Source organism: Scophthalmus maximus, chromosome 5 (assembly GCF_022379125.1).
Source record: "Scophthalmus maximus strain ysfricsl-2021 chromosome 5, ASM2237912v1, whole genome shotgun sequence".
Taxonomy (NCBI): Eukaryota; Metazoa; Chordata; class Actinopteri; order Pleuronectiformes; family Scophthalmidae; genus Scophthalmus; species Scophthalmus maximus.
In genome coordinates this window covers 21,784,426-21,804,045 of record NC_061519.1, presented here as the reverse complement: position 1 = coordinate 21,804,045, position 19,620 = coordinate 21,784,426, and the positions used below count along the sequence as shown (strand labels likewise).

The following is a 19,620-nucleotide window of genomic DNA, read 5'->3' as shown; positions in this document are numbered from 1 at the left end:
TGTCATCCTCCATCTCTAACTCTCCAACAGCGATGCGGACAGAAAGATGGATTGAGTTAGCGATGTTTTGTTTTGGTTTTATTTTAATGGTGGATAAATTATGAGGCGGTTCGCTCTGATAGCAGCAGGAGCCTTTGAGAGCCGAGTGGTGAAAGTCCCAGACAAGATTTAAACAAACACTGGCACAGACGCTGGCTCGACTGGCTGGATCGGGGTCCAGCAACGAGCGCCCTGACAGAATAAGGCCATGAGAGATCAGACACTGCCATCTCCAGATCGGCCCAGGAAGTAGTCCCGCTTCCACGACCGTTAGAGACGCCCTCGTGCTCCTGTTAGACACGATGGAGGTGATAAAAGTGCTGGCGTCATTTTTTTATTTAAAATGTGGGACATTCAGCAGCCGATACAGCATCTCCAGAGTTAGATAATTGAGATGTCAGATTGATTCGTATGAGAAAAGTGCAGGAGAATGTATTGCATTGCAGTTTAATCGCCACTCTCTGCTTTCCCAGCCTTCCTCTCTCGTCACTGGTTTTTCATCTTGCAAAACTTCGACAACCATGGAGCAAAGAGAAAAAGCCGTCTACATAGTTTTTTATCTTTGAAATGTCTGTACAATACTTTAGATGTTAAAAATCTTAATACAGCATACATTAGTATCGGTAGCATCCAGACTGGTGTAAGCTGCCTGACAATAGATGTTTTTGCAGTTTAAAAAAAGAAAAAAAGGTACAAAAATAAATTAATACTGGCATGAAAACATACTTTTTATGTTTCTCTGGGTGGTTGTAGCAGTTCACAGTTGATCGTTCTTCCTTATCATTTGCCAAATACATCTCCAAGTAACGGTAAAAGCAACATTTTTCAGAGAGGTTCGACTGCTACTCGTCCGTGCTGCTGCTGCTGCTGCTGCTGCTGCTGCTGCTGGCAAGACGCAGTCACAGGTCGACTCTTGGGGGAGTTTTCCCTTTGGAAATATCTCCACCTTCAGGTCGTGCTCTGTTTCCATCGGCTGACAGCTTGTCTCAGCGGCATCAGCTCCTGCTGCAAACATCACAACAACAAAAAAACATATAATTTAGATTCAGAACTCAGCACCTCCATGAACTCAGACGCAATGCTGCTCCCCCAATCAAGTACTGTACGCACAATTGTTCTTTCTCTCAGGGCTTTTGAAATAAAGTTTCTACAGTTCTGAAAACAGCGTGTGTGTGTGTGTGTTCATGTCATTTAATATAAACTTTAGGCCGCTAGAGTGGGGACATTTGAGGACAAATATGAATATGCCAGTCCTCATGGCCAGGTCATCAGCACAAAACAGGATTAAGCACATAAACACATCATAAGGTAGAAAGTACATTGGATTGATGTTAAAAGACGAATTTGGGCCACATAAACGATAATATTTTTTTTTTCAGTGAAAGAATGGTGAGTATTGTATTAAGTTGGTTGAAACTTTAACGCTGCTATAAGGGAGCAATTGCTTGTCAGCACTTAAACAGTTTTGTTAGCTCAGTTTAACCTGCAGGAGTTTCTATGGGCCGGCGTGTTACAGAGGAAATGAAATCAAAACAAGTCCACACAATTGCATTGCGCCTCACGACATTTTTACTGCAGAAATGAAACGGGGAGAATATTCTAAACTTTTAAAAATTAGGTGTCATCATTTCCGTGGATATCGCACTTTAGTGCTGCAATATTCACAAACAATACAAGAGCATAAGCTGTTTCACCTTCTTAAAGTTCCTGGATCCAGTTCTGGATCTTCCCAAAATTGAATCACCTGTTTCCATGGCTGAGACATATCTTTGATAAAAAAAAAAAAAATCTTGTCCTTCTAAGACAAACAAACAAATAAAACCGAACAATCACATAACCTCCGCGGCGGAGGCAATTAATCCAATTTCTAGGAAGCACACATACAATACCTGGGGCTCTTGTGGCCCCTGCAGGACTGGGGACGCAGGGCAGTTTCCAGCCTTAGTGCGAATATAAATATCCGTCATGGCCTGTCTCTCTCTCTCTCTCTCTCTCTCTCTCTCTCTCTCTGTCTGTCTGAGTGAGTGTCTGTGCTGTGGGCGTGAGGTCCCTCGCTCAATCCCAGCTGCCTTATTACCTGCCAACCTGCCATCCATCACCTGTCCATCAGCTCATCAACCCAGCAGCGCTGCTTCATCCGTTCTCTACCACGTCGTTACTTCGGTCAGTTGGTCACCAACAGCTCGTGGCCACCTCGTATTAAAAACACGAGTTTATCTCCCTTGGTTTTTGCTTGTTCCAATGTTTCCTTGTGCCTTAGGATGACCCGCTGCATATCTTTCTGCCTGCCATAATCCTCACCACCGGCCCCCAGCCTCCCTCAAGTCCCCGCCTCGCCTGCCAGCTCCTTTGTCCCTTATCTTCATCCCTCAACTCTGCCATCTTTCCCTCGGCCCTCCACATTTGCCTGCCGGAGCCCTCACTCCCTGATTCATTGTCCATTGCCCAAGACTTTTGTGATATATCTATATTGAACGTCTTTAAACTGAGTCTCTGTTCTGCATTCCGGCTCACTCATTCAAAATGATACCAACTTAATAATCACTTTTCTTTTTCTTTTTTCTTTTCTTATGTTTTCTTCCGGGTTATGGAGCTCACCAACAGTCTTCTTTTAACATCACATTTTCCCCGTTCATTTCTTTCTCTGTAAATTTACAAGCTCCATGTTCAACTATTGTTAGTGTTCTTATTTTGTACATATCTTATTGCTTTGTTTATTCCGCTATCCACTTTGCTGCAGCAACACCCAAATGTCCCTGTTGTGGAACGAATAAAGGATTATCTTATCTTATCTGACCGCAACATATTGTAGTTTACATATTGTATGTTACGCAAACTGTAAACATGTTAGTAAGGTAAGTGTGTGTGTGTGTCTGTGTCTGTGTGTGTGTATCTGTATGTGTGTGTGTGTGTGTGTGTGTGTGTGTGTGTGTGTGTGTGTGTGTGTGTGTGTGTGTGTGTATGTGTGTGTGTGTGTGTGTGTGTGTGTGTGTGTGTGTGTGTGTGTGTGTGTGTGTGTGTGTCTGTTGTAATCTTTGGGTAGTGATTCATCAGTCCTTTCACTTCCTTGTGAAACTGATGTGACTTTACACATGAAACACAACAGTTATTTGAGCTCACAACCAACAAGCACACAGTGTTTGTGTGTCTGGGTTGCTTAGCACAAAATCTCTTGTGCCAGCCATTTTAACACTGAACCTGCTCTGGGTGACTAATTCAGATGATTCAGGCCTTTGAAATGTCAGCAGCATTGATGCTTTAAAAAGACTTTAAAAGAAAGGACATCATTGAGGAAACGACACTTGCAGCCCATTAAACTCCTATCACACTAAATGAATGAAAGCTCAAGCGCACGCAGTTTCTTTCCGAGCGGGTTCTCTGGCTGCCAGCCTCGACCTGGAGCCGCAGTCCTGCGAGTGCGTCCCTGCTGCAGCATAATGTGGCGGAGCGCTGCTTCACTGTGCAGAGGTGCTCCTTTTTATATGGACGTCACAAATATACTGAGAGTTTGCCTTACTCCATTCTGGCACGTGGCCATGGGGATTTTATGATTAAAACCAGATTGTGCTTGCCCAACTCCGAGAGGCCAGAAAAATAGATTGCAGTTACGCATACTCCGCACAAGAGGGAAGTACCGAAACGTGCATGTCTGCCACTGCAGTATCTGCAGCGAAGGACTTTTTAGGGGAATATTTCATATTGTGCGTCTGCTGTTTAAAATTTCCCCTTGTGCTACGGGGACTTTTTCACAGATGTCATCTTGTTGTTAAGTCTGTTTCTAGTTCACAGTCAGTAACGATACATCTGACTGTGGCACAACAACAAAGGTTCGGTTTCTCATCATCACCACCCCCTGACAGTAAATTATGCCAGTTCTGAGTCAGCGCTATGATCATCCTGTAAATATAATGACTCGTCTTTTGTGTCACATGATTGGAGTCAAGTGGCTCCAGGGTCCCATTGTGCCAAAAACTGACTGAGCTCATGCCAAATCTCAGTTCCCTGAAAGTCTAAGATACACTAAAAGATGACTAAGATACACTGTAAAAAAAAAAAAAAAGGTCTCCCCTATTTTATTTCCCTTTCTGCCTTCAGAGAAAATGTCAGAATAGCAGATGTATAAGGAGCTTAAATAATACAGACCTTACTCCGAGAGTTGCGTTTTAAGACATAGAATAATTCATAGTTAGTCGTGCAAGATGAGAAACTCCTCAAATCAACTCACAATGTGGAACTTTACTTCAGTTAAATTATCTCACCCCGCTGGCCGATTTTGACTGATGTGTAAACACTGTAGAAAAAGGGAAAAAAGGTAACTTTCTCATTTCACTTGCCGAGACAGGCACATTTTGCAGTGTAGTGAAGACTGGGAAGTCATGTGACATCAACAAAAGCAGACTCAGTACGCCCCCCTCTGCCGCCGCCTACACACACACACACACACACACTCATTCTCATGCATCAAACACACACATAAACCCCGTTTTGTTTTTTTCGTAACAGGGGAGGAACACTGCAATTCATTTACTGACTCTGAAAACTACACTGCCAGTAAACACGGCACACGTCATCAGCTGCGAGCGCTGACGGAAACATCAACACTGTAAAAGTGTAGGGAGAAAAAAAAAAAAGGGTCCCTGTGTATCTGAGCTTACCATGAGTTGTTCCCCTGCCTGGTCCCCTTCTGACCGTCACTCGCTGCAGCAGGGTCTCATGTTTCAGGCCCCCATGGCACCAGGGCAGACCACCACCCCCCACCTCCTTCACACCATGCTGGTGCTCTGGCGGCCTCTCCCAGGGTAGGCAGGGGTCCTCACAGGTTTGGGAGGAAGGTACGGGCCCTTGCCACACCGTCCATTTTGAGGGTATGGAGGAGGTTTCTGAGTTTTTGAACTGGATGTGCTGTTCCCAATGATGACCTTGGGGTCTAGAGTCTGTGGGTGGGGGTCCGGATGAGTTCTGCCAGTGTGGGGGTACAGGTGAGGAGGATGACCGTTCATACCTGGCCTCTCTTTCTCCTTACTGTGGCTGGGCCGGGTGAAGCGGCTGGTTTTAACAACAGATGCCATGTGGACAGGGGAGGGAGAGTTAGTCCTTAGGATGATGCGCTCTTCATCAATGTGCTGCGAGGCCGGGACTGGAGCAGGCTTGTGATTGGGCAGCAGGGCCACCCACGTGTCACCTGAATGAGCTGAGCTGTCGAAGTTAGTGGACGCCACCCGGGTGCTGCAGGACGCCTCCTCACTGAGGTCAATATGTGCTGTGAGACGATCAATCTGCTCGACCACCTGAAGGATAATACATAAGATCAATACTTGTCCAAACTGCAGTGATGGAAAATAACTGAGGACATTAAATCAAGTACTGTACCTGAGTGCAATTTTCTAATAGAAATATTTGAACTTTACTTGTACATTTCCATTTAGTGCCACTTTATACTACATATATACCATATTGCAGAGGAAAATATTGTTCGTTTAACTCCATTTGACAGCTGTAGTTACTTTTCAGGTAAGGAATTTACATTAAAAAACATGATAAGCTTATAGAATACAGAATATTGTTAGAGTAAAACCAGCGGTTTCCAAAAGATTTGAGTTGCAAAACTTTGTTATCTCTTCTTCCCTACACACTCATCCCATGACCTCTCAGATTTATCTGGTGACACTTTGGACTAAGCTTCTGGACTAAACACTCACGAGGGCCAAATTCAAGGTACGGTTGCTCTTACTTTTGATACTTGAGGTGCATTTAGCTCATAAATCCTGCGTTCTTTTACTTTAGTATGATTTTATTGCAGGACGTTTACTCATAATGGAGTTTTCCTTTTATTTATATATATATTTTTTTAGTTGCATCACCACCACTGCCAAACTGTATTTACAACCCCTGGCTCTGACTGTGCTAAAACTGGTAACAAGTAACAATCAGCAATTTAACAACCCTTTCAAACCAAAGCTGCTTTTAGCTCTGCTTTGTTCCCAACTGTCCAAATTCACAATGATGAAGATGTTTCGTTGTTGTTGTTATTTTGTCAGGCCTCACACATGTGCATTCAGCTGTGAATCAACGCTATTCTACAGCTGCATGCAAAACGGATACTCTAAAAGCAAGGCATAATTCAGTAACGATCTCAAGCCAGACTTTTTAATGTGCTGGTCGGAACACTGCCAATTTCGGCAAAAGGTCAGTACAAATCGTTCTCAAGCACAGTTTCGATAAGAGACGATGAGTGAGTCACAAACAATGCAGTCAGCATGCACATGCACACATGCGCACACATGCGCGCGCGCACACACACACACACACACACACACACACACACACACACACACACACACACACACACACACACACACACACACACACACACACACACACACACACACACACACACACACACACACACACACACACACACACACACACACACACACACACACACACACACACACACACACACACACACACACAGACACATTTTGTTATGCTCTCATGCCGGCACAGACACATGACCTGTGTCGAACTGGTCTGCACTGTGACTCATTTCGTCAGCATTGGAAGCTTCGTGTTAGTGGTGTTGAATGTCACAATGTCCCGGGGAGCATTAGGGAAAGGTTGGGACGTCTGCTACCGGAGGCGACCTTCTTATTTAGATGTAACATCTGTAGAAAGGAATAAACATCTACCACAATAGAGCCACCAACCTCTTTCATCTCCACGTGAACTTGCTTCAAACCCCCCAACACGTCCTCCAGATCTGTCACCACTTGTCTGATTTGATCCCTCACCAAATCCTGCCCCCTCTTCTGCCTCGCTACCTCCGAGCCCTGGTGCTGGTGGTCACTGTTGGCTTTCAGTTCTGAGGTGTCCGATCTGGTGATGCCGGAGGGGGGGATGCCGGGCCCCTTCCGTCTGCTGTGGTTTAGGTGATTTTGTGGGACTTCGGTGGGGAAGAAACCTTTGTGAAAGCCACTGCGTCCATTATAGCCTTCCTCTGATCCACCCTTCTGCTTGCCCCAGTCCTGATGGCTATCTCTTTCCTCCCCTCCTTCAAAGAGCACTGGCCTCGGTCCACAGTGGCCATTTGGTACGGGCAAGTGACCCACATGGGGACCGTGTGGCTCCACCTGATAGTTCTCGAGGGGGCATTCGCAGCCTTCCTCTTCCTCATCCACAGAGACATACCTGACAGTCCTCCTCAGTCTGTATCCTTGACCTTTGACCTGAAGATGAGGGAGAGGGTGTGGAGTTCCAGCCTTCAAGGCGTGTGCCCTGGTGTCGCCAGGCGCCACACAGCCACACTGTTCTCTGACAGATGGGTAGTGTCTCACCCCAGACTCCAGTGCGTAGCTCCACTGGGCAGGGTTCAACTCCCAGGGGCAAACTTGGCCCCAGTCGTCTGAATGGCTGTAAGGGCCTGGCCCCGCAAACACAGGCCTCCTCTGTGGGCTGCGATGACCGCTTCTCTCAACCCCGTCCACCAAGAAAGCTCTGCCCCCGGCGTTTTTAACCCGAGGAGCCTGGATGTCTCTCCTGCCGTCCAGGGATGGGTGGTCCGTCTGTCTGGCTGATGCCGGTTGGTATCCCGGCCCACCGTGATGGCCATACGGCTGCTCATGGTGGACACAGTGCTGGCAGGGGCAAGGGGCGGGGGTGTCTTTATGCTGAAGAAATCGGTGGTGTCCCGTTGTTTGTGCGCTTTCTGTGTACATGTCCAAAGGAGTCCAGAGGATTGTGTGGAAAGCGCGTTACAAAACAACTGGTTTCCTCCCCCCCCTGCTCTCTCCTGCCCAGTCATTCACTCGCTCTGTTTTCCTCATCTGCGCCTTCCCACAAGAAAACTTTTCTTCAGCTCTTTTTTCTTTCTCTCTGCCCAAGACTTCTCCCTCCCCTTCCTTCCTGTCTGTTGTTTCCCTTCTTCTTTTCTCCTGTAGTTGTTAATCTCAGCGCCCGTTCTTTACCTTCCCCTGGACACCGGCTCTCCTACTTCTCCTAACTTTTTCTTACTCCTTCTTCTTCCTTACCCTGTAGCCCTCTCCTACTCGGGGCCCCTCTCCCTCCCTCTCTGTCTGTCTTTCTACCTCTCCCGCCTCGTTGTTCTATCTCATTTGCTGCTGCAGGCTTCCAGTCTTTCTCTCTCTCTCTCTCTCTCTCCCTCCCTCTCTCTCTGGCTGTGTATTTCCCGTTTCCTCCTTCCCCCTCCCTCTCCCGCTCCCCTCTTTTTCTCCACCTCTAACTCTGTCTCCTGCCTCTGGTAGATTCTCTCACATAGTCGGCAGTACCTGAATTTGTGAATTCCTTCTTTCTCCCCCACCTGAGATCCAGCCACCACAAGAGGCTCCTCCGGTAACGGAATCCATACGGGCTTCTGTCTCTCTGAGAGTGTGTGAAAGAGTCCTGCGCTCATTAGCCCGACTAAAGCCTTTGCACTCTGCAATTAAACAGTGTCTGGGATTCCGTGGCCAAGAAATCTGAGAGGGGAGGGGAGGGGAGGAGAGGAGAGGGGAGGAGAGAAGCACCGGGGTAGGTGGGGTTTCTAACATACACAGGCAGGGGAGTAGACAGCCCTCTGAGTCAAGGAGACAGAGCCACTGCCTTTGCACTGGAGGAACATTGTCATTATTTTGTATCTCCTTTATTTATATACCTCTTTTTAACGCCTCGTGATCCCACTCTTTGCCACTCCTGACAGTTGAGCAGAAAAGAAGAAAGTAAAAGACTGTAAAAGAAAATATGTCTTCGTCCATATATGCATTCCGTCAGTGTCAGGCTATGTGTCCAAGCCATGTTAAGTTGATCATCCTTTTTTTTTTTTTTTATATAAATCAATCTCCGCTCACTATAGAGAACCATAATCTCCCCGAATGGGACAAAAAAGGACTTAAAGCAGGATAAGCCATCAAGGTTTCGCTCTGACAAAAATAGCATGAAGCCTTTATGTTGCGGCTCTGCGACAGCTAGGCGATATTTTCAAATAGAAATAGCTGGAGCTTTGAAAACAATGTGTAGTTATAAAAAATAAAAATAAAAAAAACTCCTGGTGATAACAGCACAGGGAGATAAAGAGGATTTATCCATCGCGGCAGGAGGATGAGCAGCAGTCCAGTCACAGCTGCTGGGAGAGACTGTTGTTGTAGCTGAAACGAAGCTGGAGTGACTTGACTTTAACATGATCTCATAGGAGGGTAAAAATATGCACAACTACTGTAAATGTACACTCACCTATAAGAAAGGCTAAGAAAAAACAAGTAGTTAAAATAACCCACGTTCCTGTAACTGACCAGCTGTTCACTGTACACTTGACAGACTGCAGATGAAAACTAGCCTGCATGGCCAAATCTGGCACATTTACATTGGACTCAAGTACACATGTTAATTATTATTAATGTGCAACGTCTCTTTTAAATGAATAAACCAAAAGACACTCGCATTGATGAAATCAGCTATTGACATTGAGTCCTTTTTAGGGTTGTTTGGTTCACAAAATTGTGAAAAATTAACTCACGATGATGTTTTGTTTTGTCCACAAACCAAAGATATTTAGTTTACTGTCATGGAGGAAAAAAGAAACCAGAAAATATTCACATTAAAGAAGCTGAAATCAGAGAATTATAAAAACAAATTCCATTAAAACTACTTGAACCGATTAATCGATTGTTAAAATAGTTGGCGATTAATTCAGTAATCGATTACTAATTGATTACTGGATTAACTGTTGCAGCTCTACTCCATTTGGGGGAAGGGGGTGTTGTACACAGTAACGACATAATCAGTATGTCAAACCTTCTATCATTTCCCAGAATCGTGATATTGTCCAACACAAGTGTACAATAGCTATATTAACACGATCTCAACTATTTTACATATTAAGAGGTCTCTCAACAAACAATAAACAACTGTGTACTTTCAGGCCCCTTTGTAATTGTATCATTGTTTACTTGTGAATAATTTTTTTTAGTGTCCTTGACTTGAACTAAATATATATTAGCAAAGCAATATTTCCACCTGAGTGGAGAGAGAGAGATTTAAGGATATTTTCCACCCCTGAATTTGAGCACTGCACTCCAACGCTTTATGTATCTCATCCATATGTATACAATCCAGACAGATAGTCGATAAGAGGAGACATTAAAACTGCAAACTGTCCCCTTAATCTCACTATTTCTAAATAGTGGGTTTCTCAGGCTACACACTACAAATGACTAAGGGCTATCAAAAGTTGTGGTCGTACTTTCTGCATACATATAGATGGGCGTGTGCGTGTTGCCTCAGAAGGTTCCCAGCTTGTGCAGCTCTTACATCACGTTGCTTTTGTTTCGACCTGCCCTCTTCCCGCTTCGCTGCGTGACTGCAGGGCAACCACCGAGCAGAGAAAGGGGGCCACACTTCACCACTTGCCACTCTGTACGCTCACATCCTCACAGGGGTCAAGATGACCTAATTAGAACATATGGATACTTCTAAATGAGTCTATAACGGGAGCTCAACGTGGTGTCGGGGATGTGTCATATGATTAGTGGCCTATTTACCCTCTGATGCAGACCAACGTCCCCGATCACACGATATGCAAATTGCTACTGATGTTACTTCATTCATGTGCAGAGATATTGTGGGTGATATGAGTTATGTTTTGTCTGCGATATGCCCACAGTGTGCAGGCACATTTTAGCCTCATTACCCTGGATAAGACTACAGTCACATAAAATGGAGATATAGCTTTGGCCAACTTAAATAATGTCTTAAACTTCACTTGTATAGATTGTCCTTTTTTTTATAAATCTATAGCTACATCATTATTGAGTCTAATACGTACCAATTTATCCTGTGTTGTTCTTTCTATAAGCATATGTGTCCCCATGGGCTACAGCACAGACATGCACCATTTGCACTCACGCAATTGACAACCTTTGTTGCACGTCAGCACCATTGCTTTTCTCTTTCCTTTTGAAATAAAGGCCAATGCCTCGTCATATAATTCACAGTATGTAAATCAGACCAGATGATGTTTATATATGACTCAGTGAGTAAAACAAGTAAGGTTCCCCCTCAGTAGCAAGCGCTTAAAGAAAATGTACAATATCCACATCCCTTCATCCCCACAAGGTTTTGCATCAATGGAACCCAAGGTCCATTGAGTAGCTGTTATGGAGCCTTTCAACATATCTATCAGATTACATTTCTCCAGTTCTATTCACAAAATAAATTGTGGTACAGAGTACAATTTGAGAGAAGAACAAGCATTAGCTTTGGACCTCCAAACAATACATTGTCATACAAAGTACAAAGAAATACAAGCATGTTCTTAAAAAAAAAAGTACTGACTATTTCCAAAACACAAACAACCATAAAGTAACTTTATACCATGAGAACTTTAACTCTGAACTCAATCAAATAGTGAGTGAAAAGTTTCAATTACGGCTTCTGGTATTTGGCATTTTGGATACTCATTTTGATTAGTTCCCAAAGATAAGATCAATACCATGTAGTATTTTTCACTGTTGAATAAAAACGTAGAGTAACTCCTGAAAACAATCTTCTTGAAAACACCCAGACCAAATTCGCCAGTGCTCACTGAAATGTTTGACTCTTTCTAGTGGAAATCAGAAAACCTGAATCATTCATACCGCTGCTCAATGCTTTAATGTACACTGACTGTATGAAACACAAGGAGTGGCTGTGTGTCACTGCAGTACTCCTCTGCTCCTCTTTATACTCTCTCCTTAACCACTGCTACAACTTCAATAAACAAACTCTATACGGTGATTATCCCTGATATTTTTGCAAATTCATTGCACACCAAGTGGTTTAATGAGGACGGATAGTTCCTGCTTCTGCAGACGAGGTCAATCTAATTTCATTCCCAAATGATCTCCTATTGTGAGTAAATTATTGCATTGCATTTTCCCCAGGAGCCGCCATCACCACGAAACAGAAAGCACAATGTCCATCTAGCCTTGAAATGAGATTTTACATTTTTTATGCTAAGAAATGACCAAAACAAAGCAATACCTGAAAACAAATTTATGTACAAAATTAAAAACTGGCACCGGTTACTGCTTAGTCATGGAGACTCCTGGCGAAGAATAAACTGTGACAACATTTCAAAAACCTGCACAGAGGGTCTGAGACTGAAAGGATGGAGCAGAGCATTTGGAGATTATGATTAAATGGCATAAGTGTAAACGTCATCAGGGTAGGATAAAGAGGTCTATGAAGACCAAGGCATGACCGTGTTTGAGGGATTATTTGTTTTCCCACTTGTTTTACAGATGTCTTTTAAAGGAGGCACATGGATTCAGGGATTTAAACCCCTAAATAGTAATGTGTTGTGAAACATCTGTTCTGGGGTGTATTAGTTATGTTATTAGTTTTGAAGTCCCATCACAATTACGCCCCTATAAATAAATCATTTCGAAGAGTTAGACATTAGAATACATGCGATAAATAATAAATTTGATGCTGACTAATCCGGTTTGATATGTGGAGTACAAATGGTAATGGAAAAAAAAGTAGAGTACGGACTCTAAAAAGCATTAGAGTCCGTATACTGGTGGGAGTTAAGTTTCCCTTTTCTTGCATTTCAAAGCAGGATGACAAACAAGGATTCTTAGTTGTGCACTTAAGTTTCTTTAAACAGGTAAGCAGTGGCATTATCCTTCCTAGATGGACGTCGGGGACAAGAAAAAATCCATCTGATAGTCTCATATTTGGGGATGATCTGGATAATATTTTCCGTAATATAGACTGATCAGGCACGAAGCGTAACCCTTGATTATTTCCAGAATCATCTGTCGATTAAACTCTGGAATCATATTCATTCAAAATCTTTCCTAAATAGATTAACTCAATCCCCCCAAAAAATGTAGATTTTATTTTTTTTTTGCTTTCACCATCCCAGGTCTCTCTCAGAGATGGACAAAGAACGGAGCCTAACTAATATGTGGGACTACTTGTTGCTGTTATTATTTTCTGCTTATTTTTTAATGTTGTTTTTTCTACATGGGGCGTTCTAAGATGTGACTGTGATGTGAAGGGACCGAGACAAGCGAAAGTGGCCTGAAAAACGGCCGTCAGATGTGGTTTCTCCACTGTGACATAGCGACTAGTGACAGGGCTGAGCCCATTTTACACAAAAACCCTGTGCGATCTAACACCCAGTGAGGTCACGTCTAATGTCACTGATCGGTGGGTTGTGCACGTCCTGATTTTAGGGAAAACAATGGTTACATTGTTCCAAAGAGGATTATGAAACAATTCCTATTTCCAAGCCAGGAAACCCAATTGCATCATGCCACAGAAACGCTGTGTCATGCAATTCACGGGTTAAATATTCAGTGGGGTTTTTGTGAGAATACAAAATGGTTCGAGCTTGTGATGTTGGAAATGTGGAGCCGAGCTGATGTTTTTGCTTTAATATACATTAGGTATGATATTAAGCAAATCACTTATGTAGTTCCTTATTCAATTCTTTCTACAAGAGGAAAATTACTGTCACAAGAGAAATTTTATTTCATACTTTTCGTCTTCCTTATTAGAATGAGTAGTCCTTGAGACTATTCAACATGATGAGTCATTAGAGGCAACTTATTTTACAATGCCTTGTACATACGGCGGATCTGCACCAAGCTTAAAAGACCTCAGGGTGCTTTTACTAATTCGTCTTTATGTCCTGAGCATCAAGGACGCCACATGGGAGTCTGCTATTAAAAAAAGTCCCGAATTCCAAATTACAATGGCAAAAAGCACTAATGGACAGGATAATGACAGGGGGAGAGTGAGCGCTGCCTTGAGAGGCACAGCAGAGATTGCTTGCTGAAAGCTGTTGCCATGGCTGACAGTAAGAAAATTTTTATGGCTTGGTTTTTGCATGGTCGAGAGGCAGCTCTGCACTAACTGTACAGAAAGGCACAGTGAACAGTGAACGTTTATGTTTAAGACTAGATTAAGACCAAATACTAGAGCAAAAGTGAAGAGAAAGCTGATCCTTCTCTCTGATGTTGATGTGTTTTACTGCACTGGCGGACCCTGAGGAAATATTTGCAGATTTTTTTACAAAACGTGTTTTGCTTTAGAATCGCTTACTGCACCTTTAAGGGATCACAAAAGTTATGAAAACTCACGGTGGTGGGGATAAAAATGCCTGTACCAAAGTTCATGTAATCGATCCAACAGTTGTTGAGATATACAGCAGAAAACCGACGTAAAGCCACTCTGCTATGATGGATACAAGTCATGACCCAGAAACATCCAGAAGTCAAGATAATGTCGATTAAGATTTGGGAAAAAAAGGAAGAAAAAAAAGGAAAAGAATAGTCTAGCTCTTACCTTTTGTTTTATCTGGAAACTAAACAGTGTGGCTCCATTAACACATGAGTCGGGTACATGAAAGTGTGGCCAGACTTCGTCTCACTGCCCAGGACACTGCGTCTAAAACAGGAACAGATAGTCAAGACATCTTTTCACTGAGATCTGACCTGCAGCAGCAACATAGCCTGACCCAGTTAAGCCCACATCACATTGTTCATTCAATGGCACCATCATGCCAAGGCCTTTGGTCATTAGTCCAGTGCAGAAAATTAGACATGACCACAGCCCACAAAGTCCATTGGGCTACAAGTATTTGATATGTTTTGCAATTGTGGAAGAAGTATTCAGATGTAGAAATATTCCATGGCCAATGAAAACGCTGCAAAGAAGAAATGTACAGCAAAATCAGTACTTTAAGTATCAAAGCTCATTGTGAAGGAAAATTAGCAGTCATATTTTCTATTATATTGCAGAATTTGTATTGTTCATAGTTACTGTTGCATTGATGTTTAAGTGACATTTACTGTTGCACTGAAGTTTGTAATTTACGATGAAGCATCTTAATCCATAACAATGAGTCATATTTTCAAAACAATATTGTATGGAAAAACTTAATCAGTATAACTGTAGTGGATAATTATATGAAATATTCGCCTCTGAAATGTAGGAAAGTATAAATAACAATTAGGAAACATACTAAGTGGACCTCTACCACTGCATTTCTGACAACCTTTTCAAAGACGAAAATCAAAATCAAGCAGGATTTCTACATTTTGGATCTGGTACCAGGGTACAATTAAACCTTTATTAAGACTTTATTGTTCAATATAAAAACGAGATCATACAGGTGAAAGGAAATTTTCTGCCCAAAAACAGTTAAGTGCATCACAAAGTGCATAATTGATAACAACAGATTTTTGCCCTTTGATATTTATAGAGACGCTGCCTCTGAGGCAAAAGTCTAAAGGTCAGTATCTTAGAGAGAACGTTTTTCAAGGATCCAACAGTTTTTTGTACAAAAAAACAAGACCTTTGAAAATGTTGAAGCAAAATGGTTCATGATTTCTACATTTACAGTAAGTTGGAGTCGTTTGAACTGTGATTTCTGACACTTGGGAACCGTAGAGAAGCACACTACTAAACCTTTGACTGTTAATGGCCATGAATCAACGGGTGAATATTAGTATCCTTATCAAACTGAACATTTGAAAGCTTTTGTTAAAATCCAAATTTATTGGGCAGCAATGATTATTAAGGTATTTAATCAAAACAACATTCTGTCTCATTGTGACTCGAGATGAAAAGTCAGATCATCAAACTCTTTTGGATTCATCCTCTGAGAAACATTTTTCTAAATGTATAGCAACCAACCTAGTTGAAAGCTAACTTGAAGAAAAGTTGGGATTACTCATTACATTAAGAATCAGCCAGATATCAGTGCAAAAATCATTTATAATCTATTTATTAGTTGATGAGATACTTCAGTTTGTTTCAAAGTTGTGGTCTCATCAACCTGTTACCATCCCGACAGATCTACACTGTACAAACCATAATCCAACTCAAACTCCCATTTGTTTTTCTGAATAATTCCCAACATGGTTGAGGAATCCTCCATCTAAAAACTTTTTCACCGCAAACTTGCATTCCCGTCTCCATCCGACCCACATACATTGTTATCATATTTGTGAAGATACGATTCAAAATGTCAAGTTTTCCACTCAATCCCGCAATGGAGGAGAATCCTTCAAAAATGTACTGGATCCAGATCCGGATATGGATCCCTGCCAATCACCTGTTACCATGATCAAGACCTGTATTTGAAAATATTTTCACGCAAAACCGTCTGCAACTTTTTTGACTAATCACGCTACATATCTACACATTTACATGATAGTGTAACGGATCCAGATATTTAAAACTGATCACGTCACACCTGAGGAATTAGAGGCTCTCGATAGACCCACGATATTAAGATTTGATTAACTCCTTCTCAGTGGCAGACGAGACATAATTACTGCCAAAATCCTTGCTGTAATACACATTAAACAGAAAGGATTAACATCCTTTTTTTTCCTCCCCTTTTTAATTTGCAGCAAGTTTCCAAACACATTACCCTGCCCTTCAAGTTCAGGGCCGTCCGTTTGTTCAGAGTAATCTCTCATGTTTACAGCCGCCCACCCAGGACAAACAACAACTGCTGAATCATTTATTCACCGCCATTCAAAGCGTTGCATCTTGTTCAGGAAACACAGCAGAGTCTGAGTTGATGGTGAAAGAAGGAACTATTGAAAGTGCTGCCGAGCCTCCAGCCTTCATATTGTGAGATGAATAACAATGAACTTAACTTAAACTTGGCCAGCTGTTCTCTATCTACTGCTTCATTTCAGATCCATTATGACAATGTGCTAAATCCTCAAGGTGGTGTCAAAATCATACCTTGCTCCTTACTTCTTCACATCTGCCACAAAAAAATGTCTTTAAATCAGTCTTAATTTAAGCCTCTCTCTCTCTCTCTGAGAAAAACCACAAGTGCATTTAATTTGTGGATATTTCAAGTAGCTCTCTGTGTCTTTTATTGCGTAGATAATAGAAATGTACAGCAGATGGCAAAGAAAATCATCTTCTGAATCACTGCTGAGCCGCTTGAAAGCCATAGTTTCTTGCTGGTGAAACCGTTACTTAAATCATCATCTAATCTGAAGAGAAACATGCCAACATAGATCGTCATTAAAAAAGGCCGGTGACCTCCCTTGGATAAAGTTTGCAAAGATGTCCTCATGTAGCCTTGGAGTCGGAATGGTTACTGATGGTCAGCGAAGGTGTCAAAGAGGGTTTTTATGCCCGGTAAACAGCCATTGAAGAAAGATGGCAGCCCTGCAAGACCTCGGTTGAACCAACTCCAGGCACAGCCGAGCCTGGGAGTGTGGTTCAGCACACTGCGCTGACACAACGTTCAATCTTGGCTCCTCCAGCTATGCGACATCTCTTATTTTCCTAAGTGGCAGTATCTTATTTAGTGCCGCAACTCTCACATAGCATTGTCTGTGAGAGGCGAGTCTGTTTTCAGTCCCTTAAATCATTGTCGGAACTGTAGCGAACATCATATGAGGAACCTTTTCGAGCTCAGTTCAGGTTCAGTCCAGTTCAGGTCCACACAGGGTCTGGGACTCAAATGAGAGATAGATGATCAGGGATAGAACATTTCTTCACTTAAATTAAAGAATGAGACACATTTATAATCTTACTTTCAGTGAAGTTTCGTGTCTTTAAACTTTAAATTACAAATACAATTCTGGCCAACATGTTCCCTTGTTTTATGATGTTTCACAAATTAAACGCTTGACCTGGAAATAGACAACTTTTTGGCTTAAACTTGTCATTAGGAATCATGGTATTAAAAACTTATTGCACCATGTAACGACAACAAATAACAACAACAAAAAATTACACAATCTTGTATTCAGGGTTCATACACCTTTTCCAAAGTGAAATTCGAGCACTTTTCAAGCATTTTCAAGGTCGATTTTCATATTTCTACGAATACATACGTTGAATGAGATCGTATTATGCTATAAACAACCCAAATCGTGTTTTGTAATAACAGAAGGATAAGAAATTATTGGACACACAAGATATATGGTTTAAAATGTGAAATGGGTTTGTTGTGAGAAAAAAGATCTGATACAATCTAAGCCTTTTCAAGCACTTTATCCAAAATTCAAGCACTTTTCAAACCTTGAGAACACAACTTTAAAATTCAAGCATTGTTAAGGATTTCGGGCACCCGGACGAGCCCTGTACATTGGTCCCTGAGAGTCTTGTTTTCACCGTGTTATTCTCTTGGCCACCGGGACGCGGTTGTCGTGGGGAAATGACGACTCGTTTTACGGCACAAACGAACGAGGCGAGTGACGGAAAAATGATAAACAAGAGTGAACATTCAGTCCATGGAGAGAGAGAGAGAGAGAGAGAGAGAACAAAAACAAACTCTGGCACTTGTTGGGAAGCTTCAACAACGAAATGCAGTTGTCTTCTTTCTACCTGATCAGTGAGTAACACAACCAGCCCACTTATTGACAAAACCGGAAGTTGGGATTTTGATGTTTTTTTCTTCTTCTTTGGACAGTAGCCAGGCTGCTGTCATTGAGTTAGCCATGATGCTAACGCTAACGCTAGGAGCCAGGAAACAAAGTGGGAGCTTCAGTGTACTTACCTCTTTCTTCTCCTCTGTTATCTCCAAAGTGCTGTTGACAACTTCCTCCGGAGCGCTGAGGTGAAAGTACCTGTGTCCTCACCGGGCGTCTTGCGACTGCCGCGTCTTTACGACAGTGACCAAACAGTAATACCACCTGTAACCGCTAGGGGAGGGGGGGCACGGAAGTTGCCTGTCGCCGCTCTGTAATCGATTACTTGAGAAAATAATCATTAGGGCTGCAACTAACGATTGTTTTAATAATCTAATAAATTGATTATTTTCCTCAATTAGTCAATTAGTTTTTTGCTTAAAATGTCATTAAATTGTAAAAAATCTTGATCCTTGTGCCCCAAAAAACGAGATGATGTTTTGTGATTATCCAAACACCAAAGCTATTTAGTTCACTGTCAGAGAGGAGCAAAGAAACTAGAACATATTCACATTTAAGAAGCTGAAATCAGAGAATTTTGACTTTCTTTTTTTTTTTTTTTTTTTACAAAAAAACGCCTTGAACCGATTAATTGATTATCAAAATAGTTGGAGATGAATTTAGTAATCGATAACTTATCGATTAAGCGACTAACTGTTGCAGCTCTAATAATCATTGGTTGCAGCCCCAATGGAATCGGGGACACAGCTATGACATACAAAGTATGCATGGGGATATTTCTGTTCTTTCAGAGACAACAGTAAAACACGAAACGAACGTCAGAAATCTTTTTTTCAAACAATCGACAAATACTTTAATTTAAGTGAGGTATCCAGCTTTTTTTAAAAAAGGGAACGTCCCTGTGTGACTATCTACTTTTAAACTGAAGCACTTTTTTTGAAGCTTCACTTCAAATCTGCTGACTATAATTAACTCCCTTGCATTTCCTGTGTGAAACCATCGTACCACAGAGACCAGCGGTGCAGACAACCTCACAGCTTAGCATGTCCCAAGTGTCACTGACTCACCCTAACCACTGGGAGGGTCAAAGGTCGCCCCAGCCATGTTCACAGATGTTGTTTTCCTGTTTTGTTGGCAACTGGATATCTCCTGATCCTGAGAATCCAGGATGTCTGAGTCTGCAGCT

The 19,620-nt window shown here is 42.2% G+C and overlaps 1 protein-coding gene and 1 long non-coding RNA gene across 3 annotated transcripts; one reads left to right on the top strand and one right to left on the bottom strand.

Annotated features, from left to right (window-relative positions):
- Positions 1 to 360: 360 nt before the first annotated feature.
- LOC118310563 lies at positions 361 to 18,700 on the bottom strand. Of its 2 annotated transcripts, XM_035633595.2 has the most exons (5): positions 18,563 to 18,700; positions 14,368 to 14,469; positions 6,747 to 8,513; positions 4,695 to 5,327; positions 361 to 1,044 (listed from the first exon to the last, which is right to left on the bottom strand). In XM_035633595.2, the coding sequence occupies exons 3-4, from the start codon at positions 7,752 to 7,754 to the stop codon at positions 4,803 to 4,805; spliced, it is 1,533 nt and encodes a 510-aa protein (XP_035489488.2). In that variant the 5' UTR covers positions 7,755 to 8,513; positions 14,368 to 14,469; positions 18,563 to 18,700; the 3' UTR covers positions 361 to 1,044; positions 4,695 to 4,802. The 2 variants fall into 2 exon arrangements, with proteins under 2 accessions (XP_035489488.2, XP_047187776.1); XM_047331820.1 differs by lacking the exons at positions 14,368 to 14,469; positions 18,563 to 18,700 and having other exon boundaries at positions 6,747 to 9,642.
- LOC118310565 lies at positions 17,711 to 19,037 on the top strand. Its single transcript, XR_004793795.2, has 2 exons — positions 17,711 to 18,397; positions 18,592 to 19,037. It is a non-coding gene; the product is annotated as an uncharacterized LOC118310565 (long non-coding RNA).
- Positions 19,038 to 19,620: the final 583 nt, after the last annotated feature.